This window comes from Pseudomicrostroma glucosiphilum (assembly GCF_003144135.1).
Source record: "Pseudomicrostroma glucosiphilum strain MCA 4718 unplaced genomic scaffold BCV69scaffold_9, whole genome shotgun sequence".
Lineage (NCBI taxonomy): Eukaryota > Fungi > Basidiomycota > Exobasidiomycetes > Microstromatales > Microstromataceae > Microstroma > Microstroma glucosiphilum.
In genome coordinates, this window is record NW_020289921.1 from 453,647 (window position 1) to 480,494 (window position 26,848).

Genomic DNA, 26,848 nt, shown 5'->3' on the forward strand with positions numbered 1-26,848 from the left:
GTACAAGGCAGATGAAGACTCCTCGAGGAGAAGGTAAAGGGTGACAAACAGTCTTGCCTCTCATCTCTTAGCCTAGCTTCTCAAAACGTTCCCTTCCCAATTGGACATTGAGCTTGATCGCAGAGAGCTCTGTGGTGTAGCAGGGATCAGAGTTGAGCAATGGTCAGCGGTCGGCAACGCAACTCCTGTGCCTCTCCCGCCATGGACTCACCAACTCTCGGATCCGCTACGATGACCATGATATACGTATTCTCGGTAAAGACATCAAGATAGGCAGAAAACGTCGCCCCCCGAACTTCAAAGGATTCAAAGCTTGCCTGGAGCTTGTTACAGCTGCCACGCAAATTCTTCACCAGCTCAGAGATCTTCTCAAAGCGCTCCGGGTGCATCTCTCCCCGGGCCAGCAGCGCCTTTCTCTCGGCTTCGGTAGGAGGATACCCTTCGAGCAGCGAGTCCCTCTCCTTGTCATCGGCAAGAGTGCCGTGGGACGAGACGGTAGAGAGTCTATTGGTGGTCGCAGCTCGCTTGGAGGATGGCGAAGATCCTGCGCCAGTCGACGCCTTGGCTTTGTCTGCTGCGCCGCCCACCGACTTTGCGACTGTATCTCCCCCGCTTCTGGCAATGACGAGAAATGTCGTCTTCTCAAAGATGACGGCCTCTGTAGCTGCCGTTATCTTTGTGAACTCTGTCAAGTTGCTCTCTAGGGTCGCAATATTGGGAATGAGCTCATGAATGATCCGTGACCAGGCTCGATAGAGAGTCTCATCCCAGATACTGGTACCATAGCAGCTGAGCTCAGTGGCTCCCAGCTCCTTGGCCTTGCCGCGAAGGTCCTTGACTCGGTCAGTGTAGATATCCTGTCGCCTGGCCGAGTTTAATAGGTCCATCTTGTGCAGAAGGCAGACGACATGAGCATTTGGTGAGAGTTGACGAAGGATCTTGAGGCAGTCCCTGGATCGCGAGAAGAGCAGAGGGATAAGCAATGAATGCAAGAATGCTGCCGTCTTCACCGTATATGGAGCTTTGCTCACCTCCAATATCTGAGATCCCCCTGCCAGCCATCTTCGCCTTCTTCGTTGTTAGCGCTGCCCATGTCAAATACGTAGACGAAGGCGCCAACATCCTTGAAGACTTGTTCCCTCTTATCCTCCACGTACGAGTCCATGTATGTCTGTTGTCCTCCGCAATCGAAGAGGTTGATGAGGAGGTTTTTGAGAAAGCGAAATGTACTGAGCTCCATTCCTGTCGTAGGCCCCAGCCTCTGGGTTGAGGCAGGGTTGGAGTATAGGGCAGAGGAGAAGACCAGGGCTCGCATTGACGTCTTTCCACATCCTGAGCGGCCCATGAGGAGGATCTTCTTCTTCATGCTGGGCATCGCAGACACTATGAGCGGGCTGCGGATGATGCCACTCGGGGCTGAAGAAGTTTGTACCTCAGACGGAGACAAGAAGATGCTTGACGTTGACCTCTGAATGTGAGAAGGATAGTTGGTGTGGTAGGCGAGACGGCGAGGAGGAGTAGGAACGGGTCTGTGTGTTTCAAGTCCCGCGCAGAACGGATACGGATTGCTCTTCCGCCTGAGCCATGAACTTGGGTTGAAGTCAGCTTCGCCCCTTTATGCCCTTCTGTACGATCTCCTGAACGAGCAGAAGCAGCAGCAGCTCCATCCCCTCCTTCATCACCATCATCATGGCGGAGAGGGATCTGGACCCCTTTGCTCATCTCGAGGGGGCATCGTCCTACGGGCGACCAGGAACCGCTGCTTCTTCCTCGGGCGCAAGCAGCAGCGCCTTGTCCGAATACTCGGCTTTTGACGATGAAGACGGCGCCAGCACTGTAGGTGATCCTTCAGAATCCGATCTTCAACAGCAGAGCCGTGGTCGTGCTGCCAATGGTCAACAGCGGCCCATCGACCTAGACCTCGACCTGGACATTTCCAACCTGAATCAATTGACCCTAGGATCACAGTCCTCTGCCACAAGTCACAGTAGCAGAGGCCCCAAGCTCCGCAACACACGCAACAAAGCCTTCGACGACACGAGGGAAGATGTCATTGTAGACCTCAATGGAGAGAATGGAGCTCTGGTGAAAGCAGATGATGACGATGATGGAGAAGGGGAAGGAGAGGAGGAGGAGTTGCCAGAGCACGCTTGCGCTTACTGTGGCATTCACAATACCAGCTGTGTGGTGAAATGTCTCATCTGCAACAAGTGGTGAGTAGTTCGGGTTTGAGACGCTGTGTTCGATGCGACCTTACAATTCTGCTCTCGCCTACCGTTCTCAGGTTCTGCAACTCTCGCTCTCTCCTTTCGTCTTCCCACATTGTCCTCCATCTGGTACGATCTCGCCACAAGGAAGTCACCCTCCACGCTGAGTCGCCACTCGGGGACACGGCCCCTGAATGCTACAACTGTGGAGGAAAGAATGTCTTCTTGCTCGGCTTCATCCCGGCCAAGGGCGAGAGTGTGGTAGTCTTGCTATGTAGGCAGCCTTGCGCAGCTCTGCCAACATCAAAGGACATGATGTGGGATACCTCTCTCTGGGCCCCGCTCATCGCCGATCGATCCTTTCTCTCTTGGCTAGTCAAGGTCCCGAGCGAAGCCGAGCAGCTCAGAGCTAGGCAGATCACCTTCCATCAGATCAATCGACTGGAGGAGGTCTGGAAGGAGGGAGATACCAAGGCTACTGTCGAAGACCTGGATCGTCCGGGCAATGATGAGGAGCCCGCAGGCATCATCCTCCGCTACGAAGATGCCTATCAGTACCAGAATATCTTTGGTCCTCTTGTCAAGATCGAAGCTGATTACGATCGAAAGATGAAGGAGAGTCAGACGCAGCAAGGCTTGGTAGTCAGGTGGGACCAGGGTCTGAACATGAAGAAGATTGCTTGGTGTACTCTCCCCGGTCTGGAGAGTGGAGAGATTCGTCTGGCAGTGGGTGATGAGCTCAAGCTGCGTTATGAGGGAGAGTTGGCAGCCAAGTGGGAAGGACTGGGCCACGTCCTCAAGATTCCCAACAACGTCTCTGATGAAGTGGCGATCGAGCTGCGACGTAACGAAGGCGTCCCTGAGCACTGTACGCACAACTTCTCGGCCGACTTTGTCTGGAAGGCAACATCCTTCGATAGGATGCAATCGGCTCTGAAGACATTTGCCGTTGATGAGCAGAGCGTCAGTGGCTACATTTACCACAGGCTCTTGGGTCACGAAGTCGAGCCCAATGTCCTCCGTACGTCGATGCCCAAACGCTTCTCAGCCCCAGGCCTACCTGAGCTCAACCACAGTCAGGTTCACGCAGTCAAGAGTGTCCTACAACGGCCGCTGAGCTTGATCCAGGGCCCTCCGGGAACAGGCAAGACTGTGACCTCGGCTACCATTGTCTACCAGCTTAGCAAGATGAATCCTGGCCCCGTCTTAGTCTGTGCGCCCTCTAATGTTGCTGTAGACCAGCTCACAGAGAAGATTCATGCTACTGGTTTGAAGGTCGTACGTCTGACGGCCAAAAGCCGTGAGGCGCTAGACAGCTCCGTCAGCTTCCTGACCCTACACGAGCAAGTCGCAAACAACGACACCAATACCGAGTTGCAGAAGCTCATCCAGCTGAAGAACGAGCAAGGCGAATTGAGCTCGAGCGATGAGAGAAAGTACAAGGCTCTGACTCGCGCGGGCGAGCGCGAGATTCTCAACACTGCTGATGTTATCTGCTGTACCTGCGTTGGTTGCGGAGACCCTCGTCTGTCAAAGCTCAAGTTCAGGACAGTCCTCATCGACGAAGCTACGCAAGCTGCTGAGCCCGAGTGCATGATTCCCTTGATCCTCGGATGCAAGCAGGTAGTCTTTGTTGGTGATCACCTGCAACTGGGTCCTGTCATCATGAACAAGAAGGCCGCTAGGGCCGGCCTGGGCCAGTCGCTGTTCGAGCGTCTCATCGTTCTGGGCAACCGTCCTATCCGGCTGCAGATCCAGTATCGAATGCATCCTTGCCTTTCCGATTTCCCCAGCACAATGTTCTACGAAGGCTCGCTACAGAATGGTGTAACGGCGCCTGAGCGTCTTAGGAAGAATGTCGACTTCCCTTGGCCAAATCCGACGATGCCAATGTTCTTCTTCCAAAATTTGGGACAGGAAGAGATCTCTTCATCGGGCACGTCTTTCCTCAACCGTACTGAGGCTTCGAACGTCGAGAAGATCGTCACGGCCTTCTTCAAGGCCGGCGTCACCCCGGGTCAGATCGGTGTCATTACGCCGTATGAGGGTCAAAGGAGCTACATTGTCAATCACATGCAGACTCATGGAAAGCTACGCAAGGAGTTCTACAAGGAGGTCGAAGTCGCTAGTGTTGATGCTTTCCAAGGACGAGAGAAGGACTATATCATCCTGTCGTGTGTCAGAAGCAATGACCATCAGGGCATTGGTTTCCTCAGCGATCCTCGACGACTCAACGTCGCTCTGACTCGAGCCAAGTACGGTCTCGTGCTGCTGGGCAATCCGAAAGTTCTGTCCAAGCACCCGCTCTGGCATCGTCTTCTTACTCACTACAAGGAGAAGAACGTCCTTGTTGAGGGTGTTCTCTCGAACCTGCAGCCATCGATGATCCAGTTCAGCAACCCAAGACGACCACTGCAGACTCCAGGAGACCTCACCGCTCGTCACAAGTACAGCGACGTGGAGGCTGCTCGCGCCAACGGTGGCGTAGGTGGTCTGCGAACCCACGACCCGATGTCGTACATTCCGTCCGATGCTCAAAGCGTTGCCAGCCTGGACTCGCAAGCTCCGTATCCCTCTGCTCATCTGCCTCCCTTCAGTTCGGGTCTTGCCTCCCTCTCGAGCAAGCCTCGGCTCAACGGTCACGGCGATCTGAAGAGCGGTCCTGGCTACGCTAGCAGTGTCATCTCTCAAGCTGTGGGTGACACGGAGTCCATTTCGGGCTCTTCAATGGTGTCGTATAACCAGCACGATCGCATGAACAGAAGACTCTCGATGGCCTCTTCTTCGGGTGGAAATTCGGACCTTGCAAGCCTCGATGGCTACAAGACTCAACCATCCACCAATGACGATGATGATGACGGTGCGAGCACGTACTCGGCTGCGATTAGTCAGAGCTCATTCACTACGTTTTGATCTACATCTTCCAACCTCTTCAATTTAGAAGAGCCAGCAGACCTCTGTGCTTTGATGCGTCGCAGGTATCTCAAACGGCGCACAACAATGCCTACTGATCCTCGCTCCAGATCGTAAGTCCTACGGCTCGAGCATCAAGATTTCTCTGAAGCCTATGCAGACACAAGGAGCCTAGACAAGCCAGGAGACTCACTTGCGATCTTTCGAGGTGCCGAGGTGCTTATCGTGTGCACAGCGAAGCCTGAGCTTACGAGGACAGACCTGCGTCTCCTTTGGCGGTAGCATCAGCTCTCAAGCAGCCAGAGTGAATTCCTCGAACTATCGGAATGCTACTCTTCTGATTCCCATGTGTTTGCGGAGACACAATGGAGAGAAGAAAGCAGGACTCGTCGAGGCAAGACATCGTCCCGCGACCAACGGTCCTATTCGCTGTGCCGATTGCTCTAGAGTCCCGCGACGATGTCCTTCCTGAATTCTCTGCCACTCTCACTGCCCCTTTCAACCTCCTTCTCTTCATGTATCTTTGAATGCCTAGGAGCGTGAGGCAACGGGAATACTACACCTTCTTCTTTAGTTGGTCTGACCGATTGGCCAATGGTGCTGTGCAGTCCGCCGTGCTGCAGCTGCACTTCGTCGGCTTTCGGAGATTAGATTGCAGGGCGGACTTTTGATCATGCACAGCCATGCCTCCCTCCATTAACATGAACGTGTATAGCTCGTTTCCTCACCTGCATCACCTCGCTATCTAGTCCTTGTTCCGTCTCTCTCTCTCGTCTCTCAGCATCGATTTTGGCCAGTCATGAGTCTTTCGCGTCGAGCACCCGAAATTGCAGGGTCCTTCTGGGTCTTCGTAGGCGTCGTTGCCGGGGTCGGCGTGCTGTTTCTCGTCATTGTTGCAGTGGTGTGGTCAGCGTGAGTATCCTGAGACTGCTTGGACAATCGTCGTCGCAGACGCTGGCCGAGTCGTCTGATGTAAAAGCTTTTCTGCCAAATGCGGCCACATTCTCGCAGCGTTCGTCGGTCGCGGAGCCGCGCTCGCCTCACTCAACGCGAAGGGATCCGTACCGAGTTGCCTGTGCGGCACCCCGCTCCATTCACGCCCGGTCCGCCTCATCAGGTGCCCGTCAGCTCACATCGCCCCTCAGGAGGAGCCCTTCCAGCTCAACAAAAGCAGCACAGCCGGCAATTCTCCTCTTCTACTCGTGGAGGTGCCCTTGCTCCATCTGGTCCAGCGTCGAACCCCCATGCGCCAATTCCATCTCGAAGGCAGAGATTAGAGGAGGAAGACGATGAGGAGGATGACTGGGGGGAGGGAGATGCTTTCAATGCTGACACTGAGTACGATGCTGGTCATCGTCAGTCTCGTCGGACTCGACAACAGCAACAGCGACGGCACGATTATCAGCCTCGACAGCAGCAGCAGCACCAGCAGCAGTATCCTCACACGCAAACGCAATGGGTACCAGACCCACACCCCTCTTACCCGCAAGCGCACCTGTACGACGAGCCCGAGCCACTCCCGGAAGAGCCTCAACGCGGGTATTCTGAAGAGGTCTGGTCTGCCACCGGCGACCAGGATAATGCTGGGTATGGTCTTCCGACGTACGACTCGCTGCCGCCGCCGGGACAGACGCATGCTCAGTACCCTCCTGCTCCTGCGCCGGTCGACGGAGGGGCTGCACTAGGTCCTCGAAGGACTTCAATTCAAAAGGGACCGCTGCCTCCGTAGTCTATAGACTGAAGTGGAAGGCGTGCAATACCCCTGCTTAATCTCTTTGCTCATGAACACTGCTATCGGACTCGTCTCTTACGTTGTATATATCTCGTCTCTGTTTCTGCACATCTCTATGCAACTTTATGGTATTTGCATCGGAACATGTTGGTATCAAGCTGCGAGAGCAATCTTTATCTTTTCATGCCCGTGCGATCGTCGCTTCCCCTCCCTCTTCAATTTCCTGCTCCTCGCTTTCACTCCACCAGACCTGAACAAGATAGTCCAGGAAGAGTCCGATCCAAATGATCAGCCCCAGATACTGATTACTGACGAATTTGGTCCAGCAATCTGGTCTCCTCTCGAAGTCGACCGTCTTGATCTGCCAAGCCAAATGAGCTCCTGCAGTGGCCAGCGCTGCAAGGAAGAATGGGTGTCCAGTAGTGAGCAGCGCGAGCGAAGATGGGAGGAGAGGGCCAGTAGTAGCAACAGACTTGGCAAGCAGGGCAAGGAAGCCCACTGAGAAGGTGGTCAGCACCGGTCGGGAATAGTCGCCAAAGAGTAGGGCGGTGCTCTTGACGCCGGCCGAAACGTCGTCGCGTTTGTCTTGGTGGGCATAGATGGTATCGTAGACGAGTGTCCAACAGATGGATCCGGCATAGAGTGGCAGGACGGTAGACCAGGCGGGAGGAGCGGAGAGAGCTGCCCAGCCAAGTAGAGCCCCCCAATTGAATGCTAGACCCAAGACAAATTGAGGCCAGTATGTGATCCGCTTCATCAGTGGGTAGATGATCACCACTCCGAGGGAAGATGCCCCGAGGAGAATACTATAGTAGTTCAGTTGCAGCAAGACTCCCAATCCGACGGAGAGCTGCAGCCCGAGAAAGGTCCAGGCTTGCAGATAGGTAATGTCCCTAGCTGCTAGCGGGCGAGAGGCGGTACGGGAGACCATCCTGTCCATCTTGGAGTCCCACATGTCATTGATGGTACAGCCTGCGCCGCGCATGACAAAGGCACCTGCTGCGAAGATGGTTAGATTGAAGAGGAGCGAAGGGAGCGGCACGGCGAGTGTGTGGGCTGCTAGGGTGAGGGACCACGCTGTGGAGGTGAAGGATGTGCAGAACAGCTTCAGTCGGAGTCGCACTACATATTCGAACATTGTTGGAGTGCTCACCGCAGGGCCAATAGAGCAGCCAGGAACCTATCGGCTTGTCTATCCTGCTGAGGGCCATGTATGGCCTGATGCTAAAAGGCTTCTTGGCGGGCAGCTGCGAGGAGGGAGAGGTGACCGAGGTGGACGGATCCTTGCCGTTCGACGAGTTCCATCGGGCAGAGAAAGGGGCTTTGGAGGCTCGTAGAATGGACGAAGTACCATATGAGCCTACTGTGTTGCGACATGTAGTGCTAGCGGAAGGGAGATGCAGGGAGGACCGCGGCCTTGTCCCAATCTGCCGGCTCAGATTGCTCACAGCGGCTGCTGGGGACCTCAGCGGGAGACATGGCCGCAGAAGCGGAGCAGCTCGTCTGAGTGCCACCGAGGCAAGGACCATCAAGAATATTGAGGGCGGAGGTGAGCTCTCTGCGGCACGGCTCAAGGGACGAGTGGTAGGAAGGAGTGCGGAAGTGTTGCTCTCCGTGGCGCTCAGCTCCACTTTTGATCGGGAAGCGGATCGGAGGCCAGGCGGACCACACTTGCCTGGCCATTGCTCCTTGTACTCCAACACACTCGCCTCGAAGCCGTGAGATCCTTAACGGCTACCCAATGACAGAAGACTTCGTAGCTCGCATTTAGTCCCATCATCTACGGCATGGACAAGCTCAGGGTGTCCAAGGTGAGCCCAGCGGGGAGTCCGCTGCCAAACAAGACGCGCCTGTGCTGACCCCCTGATCAACGGTGACTTGTGGCCAAGGTCGAGGATGTCTTCCTACAACGAGGAGCAGACGTTCAAAAGGGCAGCTTGCACTTGACTCAGCATCACCTCATCTTCAGACCCAGCGATGCGTCCGAGGAGCATTGGGTGAGTCACGTCGCGATGCTGAGCGCTTAGGCAGACGATGCCAGTCCGGAAAGCTACTGACATGCCGAGGTCCTGCTCCTGACTGCCCAGATCCCATATGCATTACTCTCCCTGGTCACTCGGCAAGCATCCCTTCTTCCTCTCGCACAACGGAGACCGCATTCTCCCCAGGGCTCAGCGTCTCTCTCTTCCTCTTCTCGGAGCGGCCGTATCTACCCTCTTCAGCTGCGCTTCAGGACATTCGATGCCGCCTCTCTAGGCTTCGACAGCGAGGCCAAGGCCACTGATGTCTTTGAAAGTCTGAAAGCAGTAGCAGTCATTCGTGAGTGCACAAAGAGCCATCATCCATGTCGCCTGGCCTACAATTTACAATCTTCTCGTTCTGACCTTGGCAGCCAAGCCCGAGGAAGTTTACGCATTCTACTATACCCCGCAACCTCCCTCGGAGTACCCGGATGCTTGGTCTATATATGACTTCAAAGCAGAGTTCACTAGGCAAGGGGTAGGGAGTAGATCAAAGGCGTGGAGATTCTCAGACATCAACGCGAAATACGAGGTGAGCATGAGCAGATGAAATTTTCTCGGTTGTTGTGCACAGAGGTGTGTCTCTGACCACTGGTGTCGCAACCCATCAGCTCTCCCCTACATATCCGGCACTCTTTGCTGTGCCTGCTAGGATAAGCGATGCGACCCTGCAATACGCCGCAAAGTATCGCTCAAAAGGGCGGATACCCGCCCTGACCTACCTCCACTGGGCCAATAGAGGCTCCATCACACGCTGTGCCCAGCCTCTCCCTGGCCTGAAGCAGGCCAGAAGCGTCCAGGATGAGAAGGTAGTAGAAGCGATCTTCTCCTCTCACTCCTTTGCTGATACCCAGACTGGCTCTCCGTCGGGGAGCATTGGAGCAGTCTATGGAGCTACTACTACAAACCTCATCGTTGATGCCAGGCCTACCACCAATGCTGTTGCAACGTACGCTCGTGGAGGCGGAACGGAAAACATGGATCACTACAAGGGCTGTCGAAAGGCCTACATGGGTATCGAGAACATTCACGTCATGAGAGATTCCATCAACCGCATCGTGGACGCACTGCGGGCTGCTGATGAGCCGACGACGTTTGGGCTGGATGTGGGAGTCGAGGCAGAGAGCTACGGCCATAACGAAGGCACCGACGGCGATGTCAGCTGGGCAAAGCCCAGGAGAATAGCGCCTGCAAAGCAGCCGCTTGATATTGCTGCACTCAAGAGGTCGAACTGGCTTCGGCATCTTGCAACTCTTTTGGAAGGGGCCGCTCTCATAACCCGCAACGTCCACATCGCTTCTTCACATGCCATGCTACACTGCTCTGATGGGTGGGATCGAACATCACAGCTCGCAGCTCTCGCAGAGGTGTGCCTAGATCCCTACTATCGGACGATGAAGGGTTTCGCTGTCTTGGTGGAGAAGGACTGGCTATCCTTTGGACATCGCTTCGCCGATCGATGCGGACACGGAGGCTTTGTCAAACACTTTGTTACTGCTGCAGGACACGCTGATTCTTCGGAAGAAGAGGACGGCGATGATCCGGAAGGCGTCATCAATGCTCCTCAGGCAGTGGGCGGAGCCTCAGCAGCAGCCAATGCCTTCTGGGGCTTCACGAAGCAGCTTACGTCAAACTTTGGCGGAGGCGGTGGAGAGGGTCATGGCAACATCAAGGAGACGTCGCCCGTCTTTACCCAGTACCTAGACTGCGTCTGGCAGATCAGGCGGCAATTTCCGAATCGCTTCGAGTTCAACGACGAGTGGCTCTCTGCCCTCCATCGGGAGCTTTACGAGTGCCGCTTTGGCACTTTCCTTGCCAATTGCGAGAGAGAGAGGAAGTTGCCTACCGAAGTAGGCGGGAAGAGCGTCATGGGACGTACCCACTCAGTGTGGGAATACATGCTCAGCGAGACCAATCGGACGCGCTTCCTCAACACCCAGTACGACCCATCGCTGGATGATCCCAAGAGAGCCGATACGGACATGGGAGTACTTCTAATCAAGAGCAATGACGTCCGGTGGTGGTCGGGCGTCTTTGGCGAGCGAATTGAAGAGGCAAATGCCGCATTAGACTTTGAGGAGTCAGAAAGAAAGCGGCGTAAGGCTGAGAAGGCTCGATGGGAAGAGGAGAGGCTGAGGGAAAGGGAAAGGAAGGACGCTGAAGAGAGGAAGCTCCTCGAAGAACAGAGGAGAGAAGCGCTGTTGCAGTCGCAGATGAGCTCTGACGCTAGCTCAGCTATCACTAACAGCAGTGGTGGTAAAGGTGCTGTGGACCTGATGACCGCCTCGCAGCTGCAGGCCGGCAACGGTGGAATCGATCCCTCGAAGCTCGCATACAAGCCCAGAGCCTCTCCAAGCCAAGGCAACCGTAGCGCGGCGACTTTGCCTGCAGGGAGCAGCAGTGCTTCCCCTAGCACGCAGCAGCCAATCGACGCGGCTGCAAGATTCAAATCGTGGGCGATTGGCGGTTGGGACCGCCTCCAAGAGGCCGTGTCTGCTGGATCCACTGAGGAGAACAGTATGGCGTCCTCTTCCTCGTCCTTCCTGCAACCTCAAGCGCGAGACTCTCTGGGCAGCAGCAATCCGTGGGCAGCAAGTGGAAGTAATTCGCTTGACCCTCGAGGCAGTCGAGGGTCGTCACCTGCAACTCGCCCGTCCTACAGCGAAGATGCCTATGCTCGCCCTTCGTCTGCCGGTAGGGATCAGAACTCTTCCATTCGACCTCACCAGCACCAGCCGCAGACGCAAGCGTACGCTCGCCCGTCTGCGAACCCCAATCCTTGGAGAGACGATGAGGCCTCCTCTGCCGCCATGCGCGAGACCAGCGGAAAGGAGAGGCCATTGGCAGCTGCTAAGGCCTTGCCGAATGGGCTTGAGAGCAGGATGGAGTCCCTTGATGTCAGTCACAACAGCAGCACAGTCAGAGATCGCAGTCGTCCAGGGAGTGGAGGATCTAGCGGAGCTGAGGGCAGAGGCGTGGAGCAGACTGCAGTCCAGCAGGGTCAACAGCAGCGGCAGCAGCAAGAGACATCGAAGGAATTCGATCCGCTCGGTGTAGGGTTCTGAGGGTCGAGCAGCTGTTCGGCCTGGACGGAAGTGCAACTTTTGTATCATCCACAGCTTGATCCTCTCTGCTGTCTGCAGATCATTCATTACAGACACTCATTGACCTATCTCATCTGCGCCTCCATCAATAACGTGAAGAGTTGACTTCTTTTGGGGTTACCTGAACGACCTCGAGTATATACAGTACTTGATTGCGATGCTTGCTATCCGACCTACAAGCTTCAGTCTTCGTCAGCCTCGATAGTGAACACCTTCGACCCAGAGGAAAGATCTCCTCCTCCTGCCGCTCCAGCACCCGCCCCACCTCTGCCTTTGCCGGACATACCATCCACCTTCGCAGAGTCAAATAGAAGCGCATCATCCTCGAGATCCTGATCGAGATCTTCATCTCTCCGCCTCCTCGAAGACACGTCCAGCACGTCTGCTCCACCTGCGCCAACACCAACGCCTCCATGATAGGCAGCAGCCGCTGCTTCCTCCTCGAGACGGAGCGCCTCATCGGCTCTCTTGCGCTCCTCCTCCTCTCGATCATCCTTCTCCGTTTGCTCTTGAAACATCCTACTCTGCACTACGATGCCCACATCAATAGCCAGTGCAAAACACCCACCCAGTAAGAATGGCCAGGGAGAGGAGCGAAAGAGAAAGTAGGCCGTCTTGAAGAGATCTCCAAAGAGCCAGCCGGCGAGGACGGAGAGGCGGAACCCACTCAGGGATCGTCGGCGTTGATTTGCTAGGAGTTGGGGAAGGGGAAGAGCAGATTCGAGACCGAGAGCATAAAGACCCAGTAGACTATTGTAGGTTGAGGAAGAGGAGAAGATGAGGTGGAGGAAGAGGAGGAGGAGACAGTAGAGGAAGAGAAAGGCGAGGTAGCTGATCGGCAGGAAGGAGGGAGCGAGGGTCAGCTTGCGAACTTGAATCGTAGAGCTCTCAAGCTCTCTGGTAGGACTTACCTCGGCATCGTCGTCCATGTCCAAAAGCCCAACGGCCGACTACTTGAACTTCCATCCTGCCTCAAACTCCCATCACTCCTCACGCCCAGCAAAGTCTTTAGCTGTGTCCCTCTTCTCCGAGCCACCTTGTGCGCCCTTCGTGTAGTCCGTGTGAGCAAAGAAGTGGGCTCCTGATCCTCCTCCTCTTCCTCCTCTACCTCCTCATGCACCTCTGGTCCAGCAGAGGAAGGCTCAAGATAGGGCAGTGTAGGGAGGTGCAGACCGCTGAGCACGGGGGCGTACCCGCCTCGACTGCTAGATCCGCTGAAGAGGGCTGCAAATCCAGCATCGGGAGCCGGAGCTCGACTTGCTGTTCCCCTCCCCTGCGCTGCTGGCTCAGGCTGAGAGGATCGCAAGCTCTCCCTCTCTCCACTCTGCCCCTGTCCCGCAGTCGTAGAAGGCCTAGCACCTCTTGCCGGTCCTCCCCTCGCACCCGCTGGCCCCGGATCTCTACCCCCCGCATAATCCTCTGACGAACTAGTGAAAGCACTACTGGCATAGCTTCCCTCTCTATATTTGAGTAACAGTCCTAGTAGTCCTAGTTGAGAGATGATCATAAGTACGCTTTGTAGCAAGAGGGGGAGTTCGAAGCGTTCGCTGAGCCACCAGAAACAACGGGCAATGTTGGCTAGAAGGAGGACGGCGCAGACGTCTTTTGAGAAGCCAGTGGAGGAGCGCTTCTTCTGGATGGAGTATGCTGGGAAGGGAGTGTAGAGATGGTAAAGAAGTTGGTCAGTGTGGGTTTGCCTTTGGACGTCGACCTTCTCGTAGCTCTTGCTGCCTCTTCTTTACGAGCTCACCTTGATCTGCATAGATGAGAGGAGCACCCACAGCCATGGCCAGAGAGGCCACGAGTCCAATCGTGGACATTCTCGCAGTCTATCAACGGAAGGTCCTCTCTTCGAGTCAAAGGGTACCGAGATCTCCAAAGATGGCAGCGGGAGCCTAAAGTCTACAAGGCAGGGAGGAATAGGAGAGGTAGAGAGGATATATGCCGGTGTCGAGGGCTGTACAAGTGAGTGAGCCTAGGTCTATTTCTGTGCCCTTGCCGAAGCGACGCTTGCTGCTTCCGCGTCGCCTCGACTCCACAAAGACCTTTACGCGTCCAGGCTGATGCTCACCGCATGAACCTTTCCTTATTCAACCAGACGGGAGAGAAATGAGTCTAAAGGTGCAAAGAGGATGTAAACAACATCGTTGCAGAGCACGAGAGATGGCAGATTGACAGAGATGGGGTTGAACATGGCTTCGAAGATGGACAAGAGCAGGAACAGGTGACAGTAGACCTCAACACCTACACGCCGGGACAAATCTGCTTGCTTATCTATGACCAGTCGATCTCCCTTCCTCATCCACCATCGGTGACATTGAATGCTATCGAAGGAACGACGCCGCATCTATCGTATCTTTGAGTTTCCTTCGGACCTCACTCTCTTGTGGTTTGCGTAAGAGCCCACGCTCTTCTTCTATCTTTGGGTATGCTTGCCCACCACCCCCGCTGCGCCTCTTGTATGGACACTCTTGCCGCACATCTACCACTGAACATTGACCAAGGCAATCAAAGCGATCCTTTGCCCTTGACCAAGCGCACATTGACCCAAAGAGCTCCGACTGTCTTCTGGAGCTTACTCGAATCAGCACCACCAATGATCGTAGGGTCCGAGGGAGACCTCCTGCTGAAGCCGGCCTCAGAGGTATCGAACGAGGGTCTGCCTCGGCCAGCAACAACACTCCCGCCGGCACCGATGGTTCCGGAGCTAGATCCGGATTGAGACATGCGCACAGAGGGGTCATAGGTGTGGCTGTGCAGACCGAGGGGTACAGCCGGTCCGGGAGTCCAGATCGTCTGTGATGCAGACGCGCTCGTAGATGGTGGATGTTGTGAAGAGGCCGAAGAGCCTGCATCGGACTGCTGTTGCTGCTGATGCTGGGACGGCTTCATGGCACCGGCTGGGCCTCGTGCTCCAAAAGTCAGAGGAGATGGATGATAAGGCGGGGTGACCGGTGGAGACGAAGAGGGCCCGGGGTACATGGACGAGGCTGAGGAAGACGGGAAGCTTGAAGACGCATTGGCTCTGCCTGGCAGGACCGCATTGCCAGGTCTTGCTCCAGCGCGAGAATTGAAGGGCAGGAGATCCACCTTGATCGCATACTTGACCTCAATTCCTTGTACACGGAAAGACGGTGTAGCCTCTCGAGGGATCCTGAGCAAACCGCGCAGGACTCTCACTCCACTGACCTTTGCATCGGCTACCAGAGCCACTGCATTGGGCACATCGTATAGCAGGCTCAGATCCCCGTAACCATGTTCGTTGGCAAGTCGACCAATGTCAACTTCTTCCAGATCGGCAACATTCATCAGGCGACGCTTGTTCTTCGGGGGCTCGTTGACGTTGGAGCTGTTGTAGTAGACGTTCTGCAAGATGCTCAACCTCACCAGCGCAGGCAGGCCAAGTTGTGCCGCTCCATCCCCCTGTACGCTGCTGGGAGCTCCGCCCCCTCGGATTGTGTAGGACATGTTTGACTCATCACTGCTTGCTCTAGAGATTGAGGAATCCGGTCTCTTGTTGAAGGAGAAGGTCGATCGAGAGATCTTCTTGTGAATGCGTTGCGCAGGGTCCTTGTTAGAGGCGCCGGAGGCCAAGGGAGCACCATGGTTGGACGCACTGGTTGCATGGGCTGGAGAGTCAGATATCGACATGGACGACTGCATCGAATGCGACAGACTGCTATCTTGTGACTTCGGCGCGGCCTCATCACTTTGCTTCTGGGGCTCGGTAGCGCCTGCCTTCACGCCTAAAGTACCTGCAGTACTGCCAGCAGCGCTCGGTGGGCCATTGATACTGCCGTTGATGGCTGGCGTTCTGGAGCTCTGCAGGCCAGGGGTGGTCTCTGCGCTGCTCCCTCGATTGATACCCGGCCGAGGTGAACCGACCGGCGAGGTAGACGTCACGGCGATAGGCTTGGGCAGCATCTCTGGGTCCTCTGGTCTAATGATGAGCAGCACAGGTACGACGCTCGGAGCTTGTACGGTCTTGGTTGGCAGGAAGAGCTCAAGCTGGACATTGCGCTTCATTGTCGTGAAGAACTTCCCGGACCATTGTGCAGTGGCAACATCTGATTCCCACTGTGGCGCGAGGAGTTGACTTGGTTGCTTGAGGATAGCAGGCCGGATGGGTGGAAGGGACGAAGGAGTGGCCGGCTGAGAAACAATCTCGCCAAGGAACACAAAGGGTATGGAGAGGCTGGACGGAGGGAGCAAGTCATGACGGCGTCAGCGCGGGTCCTCTACGAGCAGCCTAGCCCTAGCCTGCTACTACTCACGTTCGCGATCCTTTCAACTTCTTCGCAGCTTTGCTCTTCTTGCTTCCGAAGAGGGCTCCAGCAAGCTTCCGTCCGCTCTCTTGTACCTTTCCGCCCACAGGCGTCAGGGTGAATGTGATCCTGTAGAAACAGCCGATCCGATACACTTGCCGCAGGCCTGCTTCTACGGCTTCCCTAACAGTCGTTGCAGTCATTCTCGTCATCCTTGTCCTGACACTCGCAGCTGAGCTGCTAGCCGCTCCTCCACCTTCGCTTATGCTCTTGAAGACGGCCTTGTCTTTGTTATCCTGCTCCGACGACATTTCAAAGGAGGGCGGCAGAGCTACAGCTACAGTAGCCACTTCTCCATCGACGATTCTTGTAGAGCCGCCCACTGGCATGTTGGTCGTAAAGGGAATGGCGAGGATTCCCTCTTCACTATTGCTCTCTGCAAAGGCTTTAGTCGACGAGCTGGATGCAGCTGTGGAAGGACCAGAAGACGGAGCACGAGAGTAGTCGACGTGACCTTCAGAGGCTGGGAAAGTGTCGGTAGCAGAAAAGACTACCCTCTCAGAACCGTTCGCAGCTGGCTGTAGAGCGATACCATCCCAGACCATTGCGGTCGATCCGGTGGTTGTATGCGCCGAAATCTGATGCCGCCAATGTCTGTGTCAGTATGTGCAACTTGGTAACAACCTCTCCATCTCCGTCCCCTTACTCACCTTGATTGTGACATCGCATTCATCCGACTTGGACATTCTGATGACTCCAGTGATTGGTGCTGCTCTCCCGCCGTATACTGGGTATCCTCTATGATCGAAGCTACGCGCCTTGAGCTCAACGCTGAAGCTAGGTACCTCCTTTGATCCGCTTGCGCCATCGTTGGCCTCCAGTCCGCCTGCGCTCGTCGATTGAGGTGGTATGACTCCACCTGGGAAGAATGCCGGGTCTGCGAGTGAGTTCTGCATCTGCAGCGTCGGGCCTAGACCAAAGTAACGAGACTGCATAGGCTGGCGAGAGAGCAGATTCGCGCTGGCAGAGACATCACGAGACGAGGTATCATACTGATTCCAGGCGCCGGCTGCGAACGTGGACTGAGAGGGGTTGTAGAGATGACTTGGATGGTACGAGCTGCTAGAGGGGTGTAGACTTGGAGGCCTGCTCTGCGTAGAGGACTCTGCCATTTGGCTATGGCGAGACGGTGCTTGCAAACTCGAAGGATATTGAGGCCTCTGACCTGCGGAGGCGCTGCTACTCCCGCTTGCTTGTGCTCCCCCCAATGCCTCTGAGCTAGGCTGGTAGTGTTGTGCTGGTGTTTGGAGGGCGGGGTGAGCATTCGAGAAGTGATGACCTTCTGCTTCTTGTGCATATAGCTGCTTTCCTAGCTCGGGATCTCCTCCTCCTCCGTGTTGCTGTCCATCCAGAGAGACCTGGTGGTGCAAGGGCAAAGGAGCAGGAGGCCAGGGTCCCTGGTGGTGATGAGCGGCCGAAACTGCCATTGCTTCTGGTTTGACACCGCTTCCACTACTGCTGCTGTGGCTAGAATGATCTGCAAAGGCGACCTCTGAAGAGGTGCTCTCGGACTGACGTCCAGAAGTGGTACTTGATGTGGCGGTAGATGAGCTATCTGGATTGGAGAAAAGAGAGCTGCTCATTGCGCGAAGGGAAGAGCGTTCCTCGAGGTGAAGGTACTACCTGGCTTTGCCTCGATGGCAGAAGGCAAGGTGATCACCGCCACGTCCCTTCTGCTCGCAAGGGAATGGCTGGATGCGCTGCGTTGGTGACGCGGAGTGCCAGCAAGAGAGTGGGACAGAGGATGGCTATGCGAGCCTTTAGACGAGGATGATCTAGTCGATGAAGGCTGTAGATCCTGCTTGGGGCCGGACCTAAAGAGGTCCTTGGGCGCGGGCGCGACGAGGGAGGATAGTGTCCCCCCCTGGTGCCTGACCCTTTGCTCCCGGGATGCGCCTACGATGGCGAAGTAGCCCTCGTATCCAGCCGCGAGAAGGAACCGAAATTTGAGCCGGTCACTTCGAGTAGGCACAGCCCAGACGCCGTGCTGCTGGACGGGTACCTGATCCTCGAAGGACAAGAAGCAAAGACGAGGAAGCAAGGGGAGACCAATCCGTCTTGCCCGCGTAAAGGTTGCCCGGTGAAGGAGGGTATACCGGTGATGAAGCGAGCGTGGATTGGGCGGCTAGGCGGCGAGGTTGACAATGCTATGGCACAAGTGGTATCGTGATGAAGATGACGTCGAGGAGGAGGAGGAGGAGGAGATGAAGTGGGGCCGAGTGGTGCGTCCTTGAGGGTAATGCCGAAGGCTGGGTGAGATGGGGACGCCGAGTGCTTTGCTGCTCGGATTCCCCGGTTTCGGATTCTGGTCGTGAATAGATGTGTGCGATGAAGGAGTCGCTTGCTGGCTGAGTTGGAAGACCCTGCCTGCGTGTGCGTGCCGTGAGTCTGTGGTACGGATGTCTTGGCAGCGGCCTTGATGGTAAAAGCACACAGGGTATGAGCAAAGTGGCGTCGAATTGGGACGGTGAATGCGTTCAGAAAGAAGGAAAAGAGAGATGATCGTGGGAAGAGGGGACGAGCTCAAGACGGGTCAGGGGGGTAGGGTAGGCAGCGATAGACAGAAGGGGAGGCGAGACGTATGGTAAAGGCGCGTTTGTCTCATCCCCAGCTGGGCCGGCGGGCGAGGAGAGCAGGCAGGCCGGGCATTAACCCCGAGGTCTTGGACGTGGCTAAATGGGGCGGCATTGTCACTTCTCATTTTCCCCTGTCTACCAACCAAAGTGCCACTACAGAGATATCATGGCAGAGGTACGCACACCACCACTACGGTACCTTTCGCACGCGGTCCATGCCTCTATCCCCGATTGGCGGGAGGCGAGAGAGAGAGAGGGAGAGGGTAGGGAGCCCAGGGCAGCGCTCGTCCCCTCCTTGAGTCAACATGTGGTACCATTAGAGCTGAGCTGCCTGCCCGCCTAACTACAAAAGCCACGCGACGAACCTTGGATGCTCCGCCGATCGCTCCGAAGCTCAAGCGCACTGCCTGGCTCCCTGCCAAGTGCCGCCTGGCGCCTGCCGTCTACCCAACCCCCCGACGCCCGACGTCCCTTCTGACGGCACATGCCACAGAGGGAAAGAGAGCAGAGCAAGACTTGGTCAGGGCGCCAGGGCCCCCGCTCCGCTCCGCTGTGGGTGCACGCTCCGCTTTCAGCATCACCCCTCTGAGCTCCAACACAACGGTACTTCCGTCGATGTACCTCGGAAAGATCCCGAGAAAGATCGCTGGCTGGACATTCTTTTCCGCACATGAGCCCCCTGCCCAGTGTAAAGTCGCATCCAAGGAGACTCTAGTCACACGAGATCAGCTTGGAGGGCGCGAGAAGACTGCGAGCTGCTCCATCTTGTGGTTCCTGGTCGATGCCTGTGGCCATTTTTGAACCTCGGTTAACGAAGCGAGCATTCCGTGCTTTGACCAGGACGGGACCTGGCATGCGGGGAGGGACGTCGGCAAGGAAGCACGGCCTCTTCGCACAGCAGAGGAAAATAATGAGGAAAAGAGCCGTAGAGACGAAAGGGCGAGATAAGACCTGAACCTGCTTTTGACGCCCAATTGCAGGCAGGACCTGGCTAGACATAAATCACCACGCGACGACGCGAGGATACAATCACATGCGCGCAGCAAGGCACATACACTCAATGCGGGAGGATAGAGGCAATCGTGAACATGGCGTATCATTGGGCGTCAATGAAACAAGGATGGTAGAGCAGGAAACGGATATTGAACACGCAGGATAGGACAACGACCGCAATTGTCAGCACGATTCAGACGCGCAATCCCGACGCTCGATGCGTAATGGGGAGCGGGCTCAGTATTGCTGCTGATAACCATAGCCTTGCTGCCCATACTGGCCTTGGCCATTGAACCCAGTCTGCTGCCCATACATCATCCCGCCCGGCTGCTGCTGCATTGCAGTGTATTGCGGCTGCATCATCCCCATGCCCATGCCCGTCTGTTGAGGGTACATTCCTCCTCCGAATGCGCCTGTCTGTTGAGGTTGCTGCACACCTGCCGGGGACCAGCCAGTGGGCTGTGGTCTCAAAGCGTCATATTTGGCCGGAGGCTGAGCAGCATTGTTGGTGTCCTTGCCAAATTGACCACTCTTCATCTGAGCAAAGATGTTGCCAGCTCCATATTTGTCTCCGGCTCCAGCTGCGCCTCCATTCTGACCCATACCAGTCTGCTGTGCAGAGATGCCCGTCTGTTGAGGCTGTTGCTGCTGCTGCTGCTGGTTCTGGAACGCAGGCGAGGATTGCGGTTGCGGTGAAGCGAATCCAGAGATATTGGTAGACATTGCAGTCTGCTGTGAGCCCATCCAGCCCGTGGGCTGAGAAGTCATGCCTCCGAAGCCAGTCTGCTGAGGCTGCTGCTGCTGGAATCCGCTGCCGCCGTAGAAGCCAGTCGGCTGCTGTTGCATACCTCCCCAACCCGTCGGCTGCTGGCCCATCATCCCCGTTGCCTGCTGGCCCATCATGCCATTGCGAGTTGGGACAAATTGGCCAGTACCCTGGGTGGAGATGAGCGGTTGCAACAGGCCCTGATTCTGTGGCACTGGAGCCATTGGCCCCCGCGCACCGTTGGGATTGTAGCCGCCCGAGCCCATGAAAGAAGAGTTCGGGCTAGCACCTGGACGCTGCTGTTCTGCGGCAGAAGGAGCCTTCATAGCGGCCAACTTCTCGAACAGAGCCGAATTGGGGTCAGCAGGCTTTGCAGGTTCGACAGGTGCCGGGGCCGGGGCTGGAGCTGGAGGAGGTGTAGGGGCTTTAGGGGCGGGAGGTGGAACAGGAGTGGCCGCTTTTGCAGGCGGTGGTGGCGAAGCTGGCTTTGCGCTATTGGGACGGGGTGTCCAAGCGTCGTCATCGAAGCCACTGGACTTGGTAGAAGGAGTGGCCTTGGCTTGGCTGGATCCGCGATCGATGTTTGGACTCGAGGTATTGCTACGTTGGGCCGGACTGGTGATGCGATCCAGACTCTCGCCCGCGGCAGCGATGGAGGCCGCATCGACTCCACTCGTCGATGCCTTGGGAGTCGGTCTGCCTCGTCGAGTGTTGTTCTTCAGGGCGCCGTCTGGGCCAGAGAAGAGGCCTGGAGACTCTGATCCACCTCCCTTAGCCCCACGCTCCTGCTCTTGCAGCTTCTTTGCTAACTCCTCGTCAGCCTTCATCTGCTTTGCGATATCGCTCTGTGTCATGCCGCTCGTTGAGCGCTGAGGCTTGTACTTGCGCTCAATGAACTTCATGACCCTGATATTGTCGCCCTCTCGCAGACCTAGAGATCTCAGCGTTGTGGGCTCCATGTCGGGCAGGATAGTGTCATCGATGTTGTCTCTCTCAAAGGCAGTTGCATATCGCGTGCAGTCATGCACATCTACCCCAGCGGCCAGGAAGAATTCGAACCAATCGATGTTACGACGAGGTCCACGTGCGGCCGCCTGTCGCCGGCGAGCTTCACGCTCCTTCTCCTTTCGCCGTTCCCGCTCTCGCTCGCTCTGTCGCGGATCACTACCACCGCCCGAAGCAGACCCACGACTAGACTCAGCTGCAGCCTTGTCCCTTCTCGGCAAAAGAGGCTTTCCGGTCACTTCTTCGAGATATTGGATGTCCGGCTTCGACATCTTCTCGATGGCGACTTCGATGACAACTCCATTGAGCTTGTGCAGGCGAAGCTTGCCTTGATTGAAGCCCAAGAACTCAGCCTCGACCCTGAATTGGCCACTTCGATCGTGCCAGACTCTAGTCCTGCTCGGGGCAGGCTTGGCTTTGCTGCCGGCCTCCTTTGGCCGTGCAGGCGCCGATCGCCCTTCGGGGATCTTGACGTCCTTGGCCGCTGCTCGAGCACCGTCAGCAGCGACTGTGCTCCTGGCTGTGGTAGGGGGTGTAGGAGCAGGCTGAGCCTTGAGAGCCTCTCGCCTGCGTCTCTCCTCAGCCTCCCTGGCCAACCTATCGCGAGCTTCCTTTCGACGTTGCTCGGCAGCGAGAAGTTGCTCCCTCTCGGCCTCTTCTCGTTGCCTTGCAGCTTCTGCATCGGCCTCTGCGTCTTGCGGAGTAGCCTCTTCTGCCTGACCAGCAGCTCCACCTTCTGCGACTTCAATATAGCTAGCCGGTACGACTCCTTCCTGACCTTGAGCATTACGAACTTTCCACCAGTCATCATTCTCCCGCTCCAGCAGTGTAAGGCTTTCATTCTCTCCTACACCCAATTCATCGTCGCCCTGGGCTTCAAAGTCGTACAGAGCAACGCATGGCTCGCCACGCGAGTGACCATTCGTTGCTGGTGCAGGCGGTGTCTCTCTGAGGGGCGTTGATGGGGAAGACGCACTCGGACTTATGCCTGTCCGACGTTGCGGAGGTGGGAGCAGACTAGAAGAGTTGGTACGCTGAGGAGGTGGCAGAGTTGGGGCCGCTGCTGCGACTGGAGGCCGGGATGCAGCAGGTGCAACAGGTGCGACTGGGGTCTCGTATGCCTGTTCTTCCTCTTCTTCTTCGGGTGCTTGTTGCTTCTGCTCCTCTGCTGCTGCTACCCTTTCTGCTTTCCCGCGGCTCTCGTCCAGCTTGCTGATGAGCTCATCCCCTTCCTTCTTCTCGCATGCAAAGGTCATCAGATCTCCCTCTACTCCAGCACTTGAATCAAGCTCGACGCGTAATTGCTTGCCCTTGTTCTCGATCGTGTAAGAGGTAATCTTCAGCACCGGGATCTTCTGAACTGGGGTCTTGTCCGAGTCGGAAGCAAAGAAGAGAGAGCCGTTGCCGATTCCAAGGGTACCCTTCTTCTTCTTTTTCTTGGCGTCCAGTATCGAGACGGCCCACATCTTAATCTCGTCCGTCTTGTCGACTGCTGGTGCAGAAGTGTTGATGGTAGGGATACTGGTGGACCGGGGAGCAAAGTATGATGCACTGGCCTGGGGAGGCTCGTCTACAACTTCTGCTGCCCCATCAGTGTCCACAGCTTCCATCTAACAAAGGGAGGGATGCTGCATTAGTGGTAGCATATCAGACATCATAGCACATCCCTTACTCACCTCGTCTACGTAGTTTGCAGGCACATAACCCAGATTGCCGACTCCCCCCTCGCCCAGCGAATCGTGTCCTTGCTTCTTTACGAGGAGCCAGAGACCGTCAGACTCGTAGACCCTCAACAATTCGTCTTCTGCAATGGACAGCTCGTCCTCGTTCTGCGCTTCATAGTCGTAAAGTGCCCGACTGAGCCGAATTGGCTCAGCTTCCTCGACATAGTTGGCCGGCACGAGACCAATCTCTGCCTCGTCATCACTTTGCTCGACGGGAGTTCCATCAGGATTGAGCCGACGCAGCTTGGCCTTGAACCAGTCTGCATCGTCGTTCTCCAAGATGTACAGAGAGTCGTCTTCCTTGAGGTTGAGCTCGTCTTCTCCTTGGGCCTCGTAGTCGTACAGTGCCTTGGCCACCTGTACATAGGCCATGGCGAAGAGAGGGGGGAATTGGTCCCGGACTGCGAAGGTGTTGCGGGCAGATCAGAGGAAGTTCAACAGCTTATCGTTGACTGTGAGCGCTGGCGTGTGAGGTTTGTGAGAGATGGTGATCAAAGTGCTTCTTCTAATTGAGTGCTAGGTGTGTGATAAGGAGCTTGCGGCTGATGGGACAAGAGGGAATGGCGTGGGGATGTTCAGATGGGGAAGGCGGGGATCGGGGGGGCGAGCGGGCGGGCGGTGATCTTGTGGAGCCAGGCAGGCTTCCCCCTCGCCGGAGATGAGCGGTGTGCGTCCGGCCACTGGGCCAGGCTGGCCTGGACGGAAGCAGCCGATGGATTCGGAGCCGCGCAAATCATCCGGCCAGACGGGCGGGCAGGGCAGGGCAGGGCAGGCGGATCTGGCCGAAGGACAACTTCAAGCCACGACCTTCGTCTCACCAATCCCAATCATCATACCAGCCCTTACCCGCACCTCATACCATTCTATAACATCACAGTGCGTACACGCGACGCCAGAGAGCATATCTCAGATACCTTCCTGACTATTCCCGTGTCCTTTCCCCTTTCCCCACTGACAGATGCCCGCCTACGGAATCCCTGCTATCACCGGCAAGCTGCGCAAGCGCTTGATCCTCGACCTTTCCGTCGCACTCGGAGGAGGAACAGCCCTCGGCTACGGATACTGGTGAGTAGAGCAATTAGATTGGCAATCACTCTGCTCACGACAGAACACGCGAGGGTGAAGCATCATGGGCAGTCACGCCGGTGTAGGCCAGTTTTGATGAGGTGGGGGTGCGTTCCTAGGGAGAGCGTTGCTTTGGGCGTTGCGAGGGGTAGATGACACTCAACGGCCGTGTCTTCTAGGCTCGACACTAGTCTTGGCGCCTCGAAAAGTATCCCAGATATCCAGACGGGCTTGCTCACCCCCCATGCCCTTTCCTACCCCCCTTAAATCCTTCCCACCAATCCAGGTACGGAGTGCACCTCCCCTCGGTTCAGAGGCGCGACGCCTACTACGCCAAGCTGCAGGCTTCTCAGAACCAGTAGATATACACATACACACACACATCGAGGAGGACATGCGGATTCATCCTGTCTGTCAGGCCTGCTCGGATGAGATTTGCCTCGCAATGACAAACTTTTACATTGAAAACGCCTCGCAGAATGGAGCTGGATCTCTAAGGGTCGTCTATGTAGACAATTGGGTGACAGGTATCATGCTTGCTTGAGGAAGAGTATACAGGGTGGGGAATGCTGAGTCGAGACGATGCTGGTTCTAGAGACCTAAAGGTGTGGTATGCTATGCGTGTGCACGCGAGTGGGGGATCAGTACCCGCCTTCCTTGACCCTTTGTCTAGGTCCGGCGGCCGACCTTTTGCTCATATCCGCCGTGGCCGGGTCAGTCCTGCGAAGCTTGCCCACGGGACGATGGTTGGGTACGCCATCAGCGGCGAGAGATCCGATGGTAGAAGAGTTGGTGTCTACTGAGTTGCACTTCGTTGTGAGAGGCTGACGCATCGAGAGGGAACTATGATGCGAAAATGACTTGGTCAAGGAAGCAGCACCGCGATGGCGTGGCATGCCCGGCATTGGTAAGGAGTCGACTTCGTCTGAGTCCCATCCATCGTCAGCTCCGCGTCGTGATGCTTTGCCCAACTTGGGCATCTCGATTACCAGTGACATGGACCCGTCTGCTTCCATTACACTTGAGACCGATGGAGTTGACCTCTTGTGGCCTCGAGAAAGAACGGGTGAGGCTTGCAAGAGGTCAGTGGCACTAGGGGAGTGATGTCGGCTGGCTAGCCTGTCACTGCCTTCCGGTCCTTGAGTGCGAAGCTGAGCCTCAGCAGCGGTCAGACGACTCTGCAGTCGTTGCACCTCTGTGTGATGCTCGTCCTGCTCCTTTCGGCGCTTCTTCTTCTCCTCCAGTCTGGAGTTCCTCTGCTCCTGAAGTTGCCTCTGAAGGGTCCTCATAGTCTCTGCCAAGGCATTGTTCTTTGCCCTGGTCTCTTCTCGCTCCGCTTCGGCTTCCCTCTGTCGTGCCACGGCAGCGGCAACCATTTCCTCGGCCTCGGTCTTCTTGCGCTGCACCTCTATCTCCTTTGCTGCTACTGTCTGTCGAGCCTCAACGTGTGCTCGAGTAGCAGACTGGGCGCTCTCGAGTGCCTTCTCTTTGGCCCTTGAGACTTCGACTTCCATGCGTTTCTTGGTGTCGGCCCATGCTTCCTGTTCAGCAAGGAGCTTCTCCTTCCGTGCACGAAGCTCAGCGCTACGCGTTTCGTTTGCGGCTTCGTGAGCTGCAGCGCGAGCTAGACGATCATTGTGCTTCGCAATGTGTTCGGCAAAGCGCTTCTTGTTGGCTGCTAGTTCGGAACGTTGCTTTTCGACCTTTTCCATCTGCTCGTCTAACTTCGAAGCCTTCTCGTCGAAAAGCTGAATCACTTCATCGAGTTGTAACATAGCTTCCTCGAAAGCGAGAACTTTCTCTTCATCGTTGGCCGTCGCAGCGATGAGTCTGTACACCTTCTCTCCTGCTCTCTTGGTTGCTACCACCCTGACGCCTACTGTTGCCGAGATCCAGGTCTGGAGATCCGTGGTCAGATCGGTGAGATTATCAAAGAGCTGGTGGGCTTCGGCATGGGTGAAGCCCTTGAGGGCCGACATCCAGCTCGTGTCATCGCTGTTGATGGCCGCTTGGATGGCATTGACGTCGTGAGGAGCGCTTGGATAGAGGGATAGGAGGTCTGTCACCTTGGTCGTTTTACCAGGCGTCTTGCCGCATAGAGGGCAGTAGTCGCGTTGGCTGGTCTGTAGCCACGTCTTTGCACAAGCCAGATGATAGAGGTGCCCACATGGCAGGCAGGCTGGTCTTGTGTCCCCTACATCTTCTTCGGTGAATCCCTCGAGACAGATTGAGCAGCCCATATTGGGCTGCACAAGGAAGTCGAGGCCAGTGGTAGAAGATGATGAGTGAGGAGGTGTTGAGTGGTGAGGAAGGGACGATGGTAGGGGAGAATGTCGAAATGTACGCCTGTGGCCCTACGCCGCCGTGGCTTGGCCGAGGGAAATTGGCTGCCTTCTCCACAACACGACGCGAAACAC

At 56.2% G+C, this 26,848-nt stretch overlaps 10 protein-coding genes across 10 annotated transcripts; 3 read left to right on the top strand and 7 right to left on the bottom strand.

The window, feature by feature from the left end:
- Nucleotides 1–67: 67 nt before the first annotated feature.
- BCV69DRAFT_250084 (hypothetical protein) lies at nucleotides 68–1,366 on the bottom strand (the record flags this gene model as incomplete). The annotated part of the gene is made up of 3 exons (XM_025490367.1): nucleotides 68–129; nucleotides 212–951; nucleotides 1,032–1,366. The coding sequence occupies 3 exons, from the start codon at nucleotides 1,364–1,366 to the stop codon at nucleotides 68–70; spliced, it is 1,137 nt and encodes a 378-aa protein (XP_025347215.1).
- Nucleotides 1,367–5,916: 4,550 nt separating this feature from the next.
- BCV69DRAFT_283589 (hypothetical protein) lies at nucleotides 5,917–7,043 on the top strand. The gene has a single exon (XM_025492764.1). The coding sequence runs from the start codon at nucleotides 6,112–6,114 to the stop codon at nucleotides 6,847–6,849; it is 738 nt and encodes a 245-aa protein (XP_025347216.1). The 5' UTR covers nucleotides 5,917–6,111; the 3' UTR covers nucleotides 6,850–7,043.
- Nucleotides 6,924–8,439, bottom strand: BCV69DRAFT_283590 (4-hydroxybenzoate polyprenyl transferase). Its single transcript, XM_025492765.1, has 2 exons — nucleotides 8,006–8,439; nucleotides 6,924–7,929 (listed from the first exon to the last, which is right to left on the bottom strand). Exons 1-2 carry the CDS (start codon nucleotides 8,379–8,381, stop codon nucleotides 7,034–7,036), a joined length of 1,272 nt encoding a protein of 423 aa, XP_025347217.1. The 5' UTR covers nucleotides 8,382–8,439; the 3' UTR covers nucleotides 6,924–7,033.
- Nucleotides 8,440–8,543: 104 nt separating this feature from the next.
- Nucleotides 8,544–10,942, top strand: BCV69DRAFT_260861 (phosphatases II; the record flags this gene model as incomplete). Its single annotated transcript, XM_025490687.1, has 6 exons — nucleotides 8,544–8,663; nucleotides 8,742–8,849; nucleotides 8,940–9,171; nucleotides 9,245–9,405; nucleotides 9,485–9,985; nucleotides 10,046–10,942. Coding segments are annotated over exons 1-6 (1,923 nt in total), but the record flags the coding sequence as incomplete, so codon positions are not given.
- A 1,057-nt stretch (nucleotides 10,943–11,999) lies between these two features.
- BCV69DRAFT_283592 (hypothetical protein) lies at nucleotides 12,000–13,935 on the bottom strand. The gene is made up of 3 exons (XM_025492766.1): nucleotides 13,728–13,935; nucleotides 12,889–13,624; nucleotides 12,000–12,808 (listed from the first exon to the last, which is right to left on the bottom strand). The coding sequence occupies exons 1-3, from the start codon at nucleotides 13,795–13,797 to the stop codon at nucleotides 12,160–12,162; spliced, it is 1,455 nt and encodes a 484-aa protein (XP_025347219.1). The 5' UTR covers nucleotides 13,798–13,935; the 3' UTR covers nucleotides 12,000–12,159.
- A 78-nt stretch (nucleotides 13,936–14,013) lies between these two features.
- Nucleotides 14,014–14,404, bottom strand: BCV69DRAFT_217676 (hypothetical protein). The gene has a single exon (XM_025489797.1). The coding sequence runs from the start codon at nucleotides 14,322–14,324 to the stop codon at nucleotides 14,064–14,066; it is 261 nt and encodes an 86-aa protein (XP_025347220.1). The 5' UTR covers nucleotides 14,325–14,404; the 3' UTR covers nucleotides 14,014–14,063.
- Nucleotides 14,226–18,360, bottom strand: BCV69DRAFT_217655 (hypothetical protein). The gene is made up of 3 exons (XM_025489796.1): nucleotides 16,953–18,360; nucleotides 16,252–16,880; nucleotides 14,226–16,172 (listed from the first exon to the last, which is right to left on the bottom strand). The coding sequence occupies exons 1-3, from the start codon at nucleotides 17,883–17,885 to the stop codon at nucleotides 14,486–14,488; spliced, it is 3,249 nt and encodes a 1,082-aa protein (XP_025347221.1). The 5' UTR covers nucleotides 17,886–18,360; the 3' UTR covers nucleotides 14,226–14,485.
- A 1,748-nt stretch (nucleotides 18,361–20,108) lies between these two features.
- On the bottom strand, nucleotides 20,109–23,738 carry BCV69DRAFT_299810 (hypothetical protein; the record flags this gene model as incomplete). Its single annotated transcript, XM_025494371.1, has 2 exons — nucleotides 20,109–23,252; nucleotides 23,319–23,738. 2 exons carry the CDS (start codon nucleotides 23,736–23,738, stop codon nucleotides 20,109–20,111), a joined length of 3,564 nt encoding a protein of 1,187 aa, XP_025347222.1.
- Nucleotides 23,739–24,324: 586 nt separating this feature from the next.
- On the top strand, nucleotides 24,325–24,793 carry BCV69DRAFT_250036 (cytochrome-c oxidase, subunit VIIa; the record flags this gene model as incomplete). Its single annotated transcript, XM_025490366.1, has 2 exons — nucleotides 24,325–24,431; nucleotides 24,718–24,793. 2 exons carry the CDS (start codon nucleotides 24,325–24,327, stop codon nucleotides 24,791–24,793), a joined length of 183 nt encoding a protein of 60 aa, XP_025347223.1.
- Nucleotides 24,794–24,850: 57 nt separating this feature from the next.
- Nucleotides 24,851–26,750, bottom strand: BCV69DRAFT_283595 (hypothetical protein). The gene has a single exon (XM_025492767.1). It carries the CDS (start codon nucleotides 26,669–26,671, stop codon nucleotides 25,073–25,075), a length of 1,599 nt encoding a protein of 532 aa, XP_025347224.1. The 5' UTR covers nucleotides 26,672–26,750; the 3' UTR covers nucleotides 24,851–25,072.
- Between the last annotated feature and the right edge of the window lie 98 nt (nucleotides 26,751–26,848).

Excerpts from the sequence above, each read along its gene's own strand:
- BCV69DRAFT_283592 (XM_025492766.1), bottom strand. The coding sequence starts at position 13,797 with ATGTCCACGATTGGACTCGTGGCCTCTCTGGCCATGGCTGTGGGTGCT. Across the intron at positions 13,625-13,727 it reads TCTCATCTATGCAGATCAAG|CATACTCCATCCAGAAGAAG; the intron begins GTGAGCTCGTAA and ends CTCCCTTCCCAG. Across the intron at positions 12,809-12,888 it reads ACATGGACGACGATGCCGAG|CTACCTCGCCTTTCTCTTCC; the intron begins GTAAGTCCTACC and ends CCTGCCGATCAG.
- BCV69DRAFT_283590 (XM_025492765.1), bottom strand. The coding sequence starts at position 8,381 with ATGGTCCTTGCCTCGGTGGCACTCAGACGAGCTGCTCCGCTTCTGCGG. Across the intron at positions 7,930-8,005 it reads GCTGCTCTATTGGCCCTGCG|CGTGGTCCCTCACCCTAGCA; the intron begins GTGAGCACTCCA and ends TCACCTCCACAG.
- BCV69DRAFT_217676 (XM_025489797.1), bottom strand. The coding sequence starts at position 14,324 with ATGCGGCGTCGTTCCTTCGATAGCATTCAATGTCACCGATGGTGGATG.
- BCV69DRAFT_217655 (XM_025489796.1), bottom strand. The coding sequence starts at position 17,885 with ATGAGCAGCTCTCTTTTCTCCAATCCAGATAGCTCATCTACCGCCACA. Across the intron at positions 16,881-16,952 it reads AATGCGATGTCACAATCAAG|ATTTCGGCGCATACAACCAC; the intron begins GTGAGTAAGGGG and ends TGGCGGCATCAG. Across the intron at positions 16,173-16,251 it reads AAGTTGAAAGGATCGCGAAC|CCTCTCCATACCCTTTGTGT; the intron begins GTGAGTAGTAGC and ends CCCTCCGTCCAG.
- BCV69DRAFT_283595 (XM_025492767.1), bottom strand. The coding sequence starts at position 26,671 with ATGGGCTGCTCAATCTGTCTCGAGGGATTCACCGAAGAAGATGTAGGG.
- BCV69DRAFT_283589 (XM_025492764.1), top strand. The coding sequence starts at position 6,112 with ATGCGGCCACATTCTCGCAGCGTTCGTCGGTCGCGGAGCCGCGCTCGC.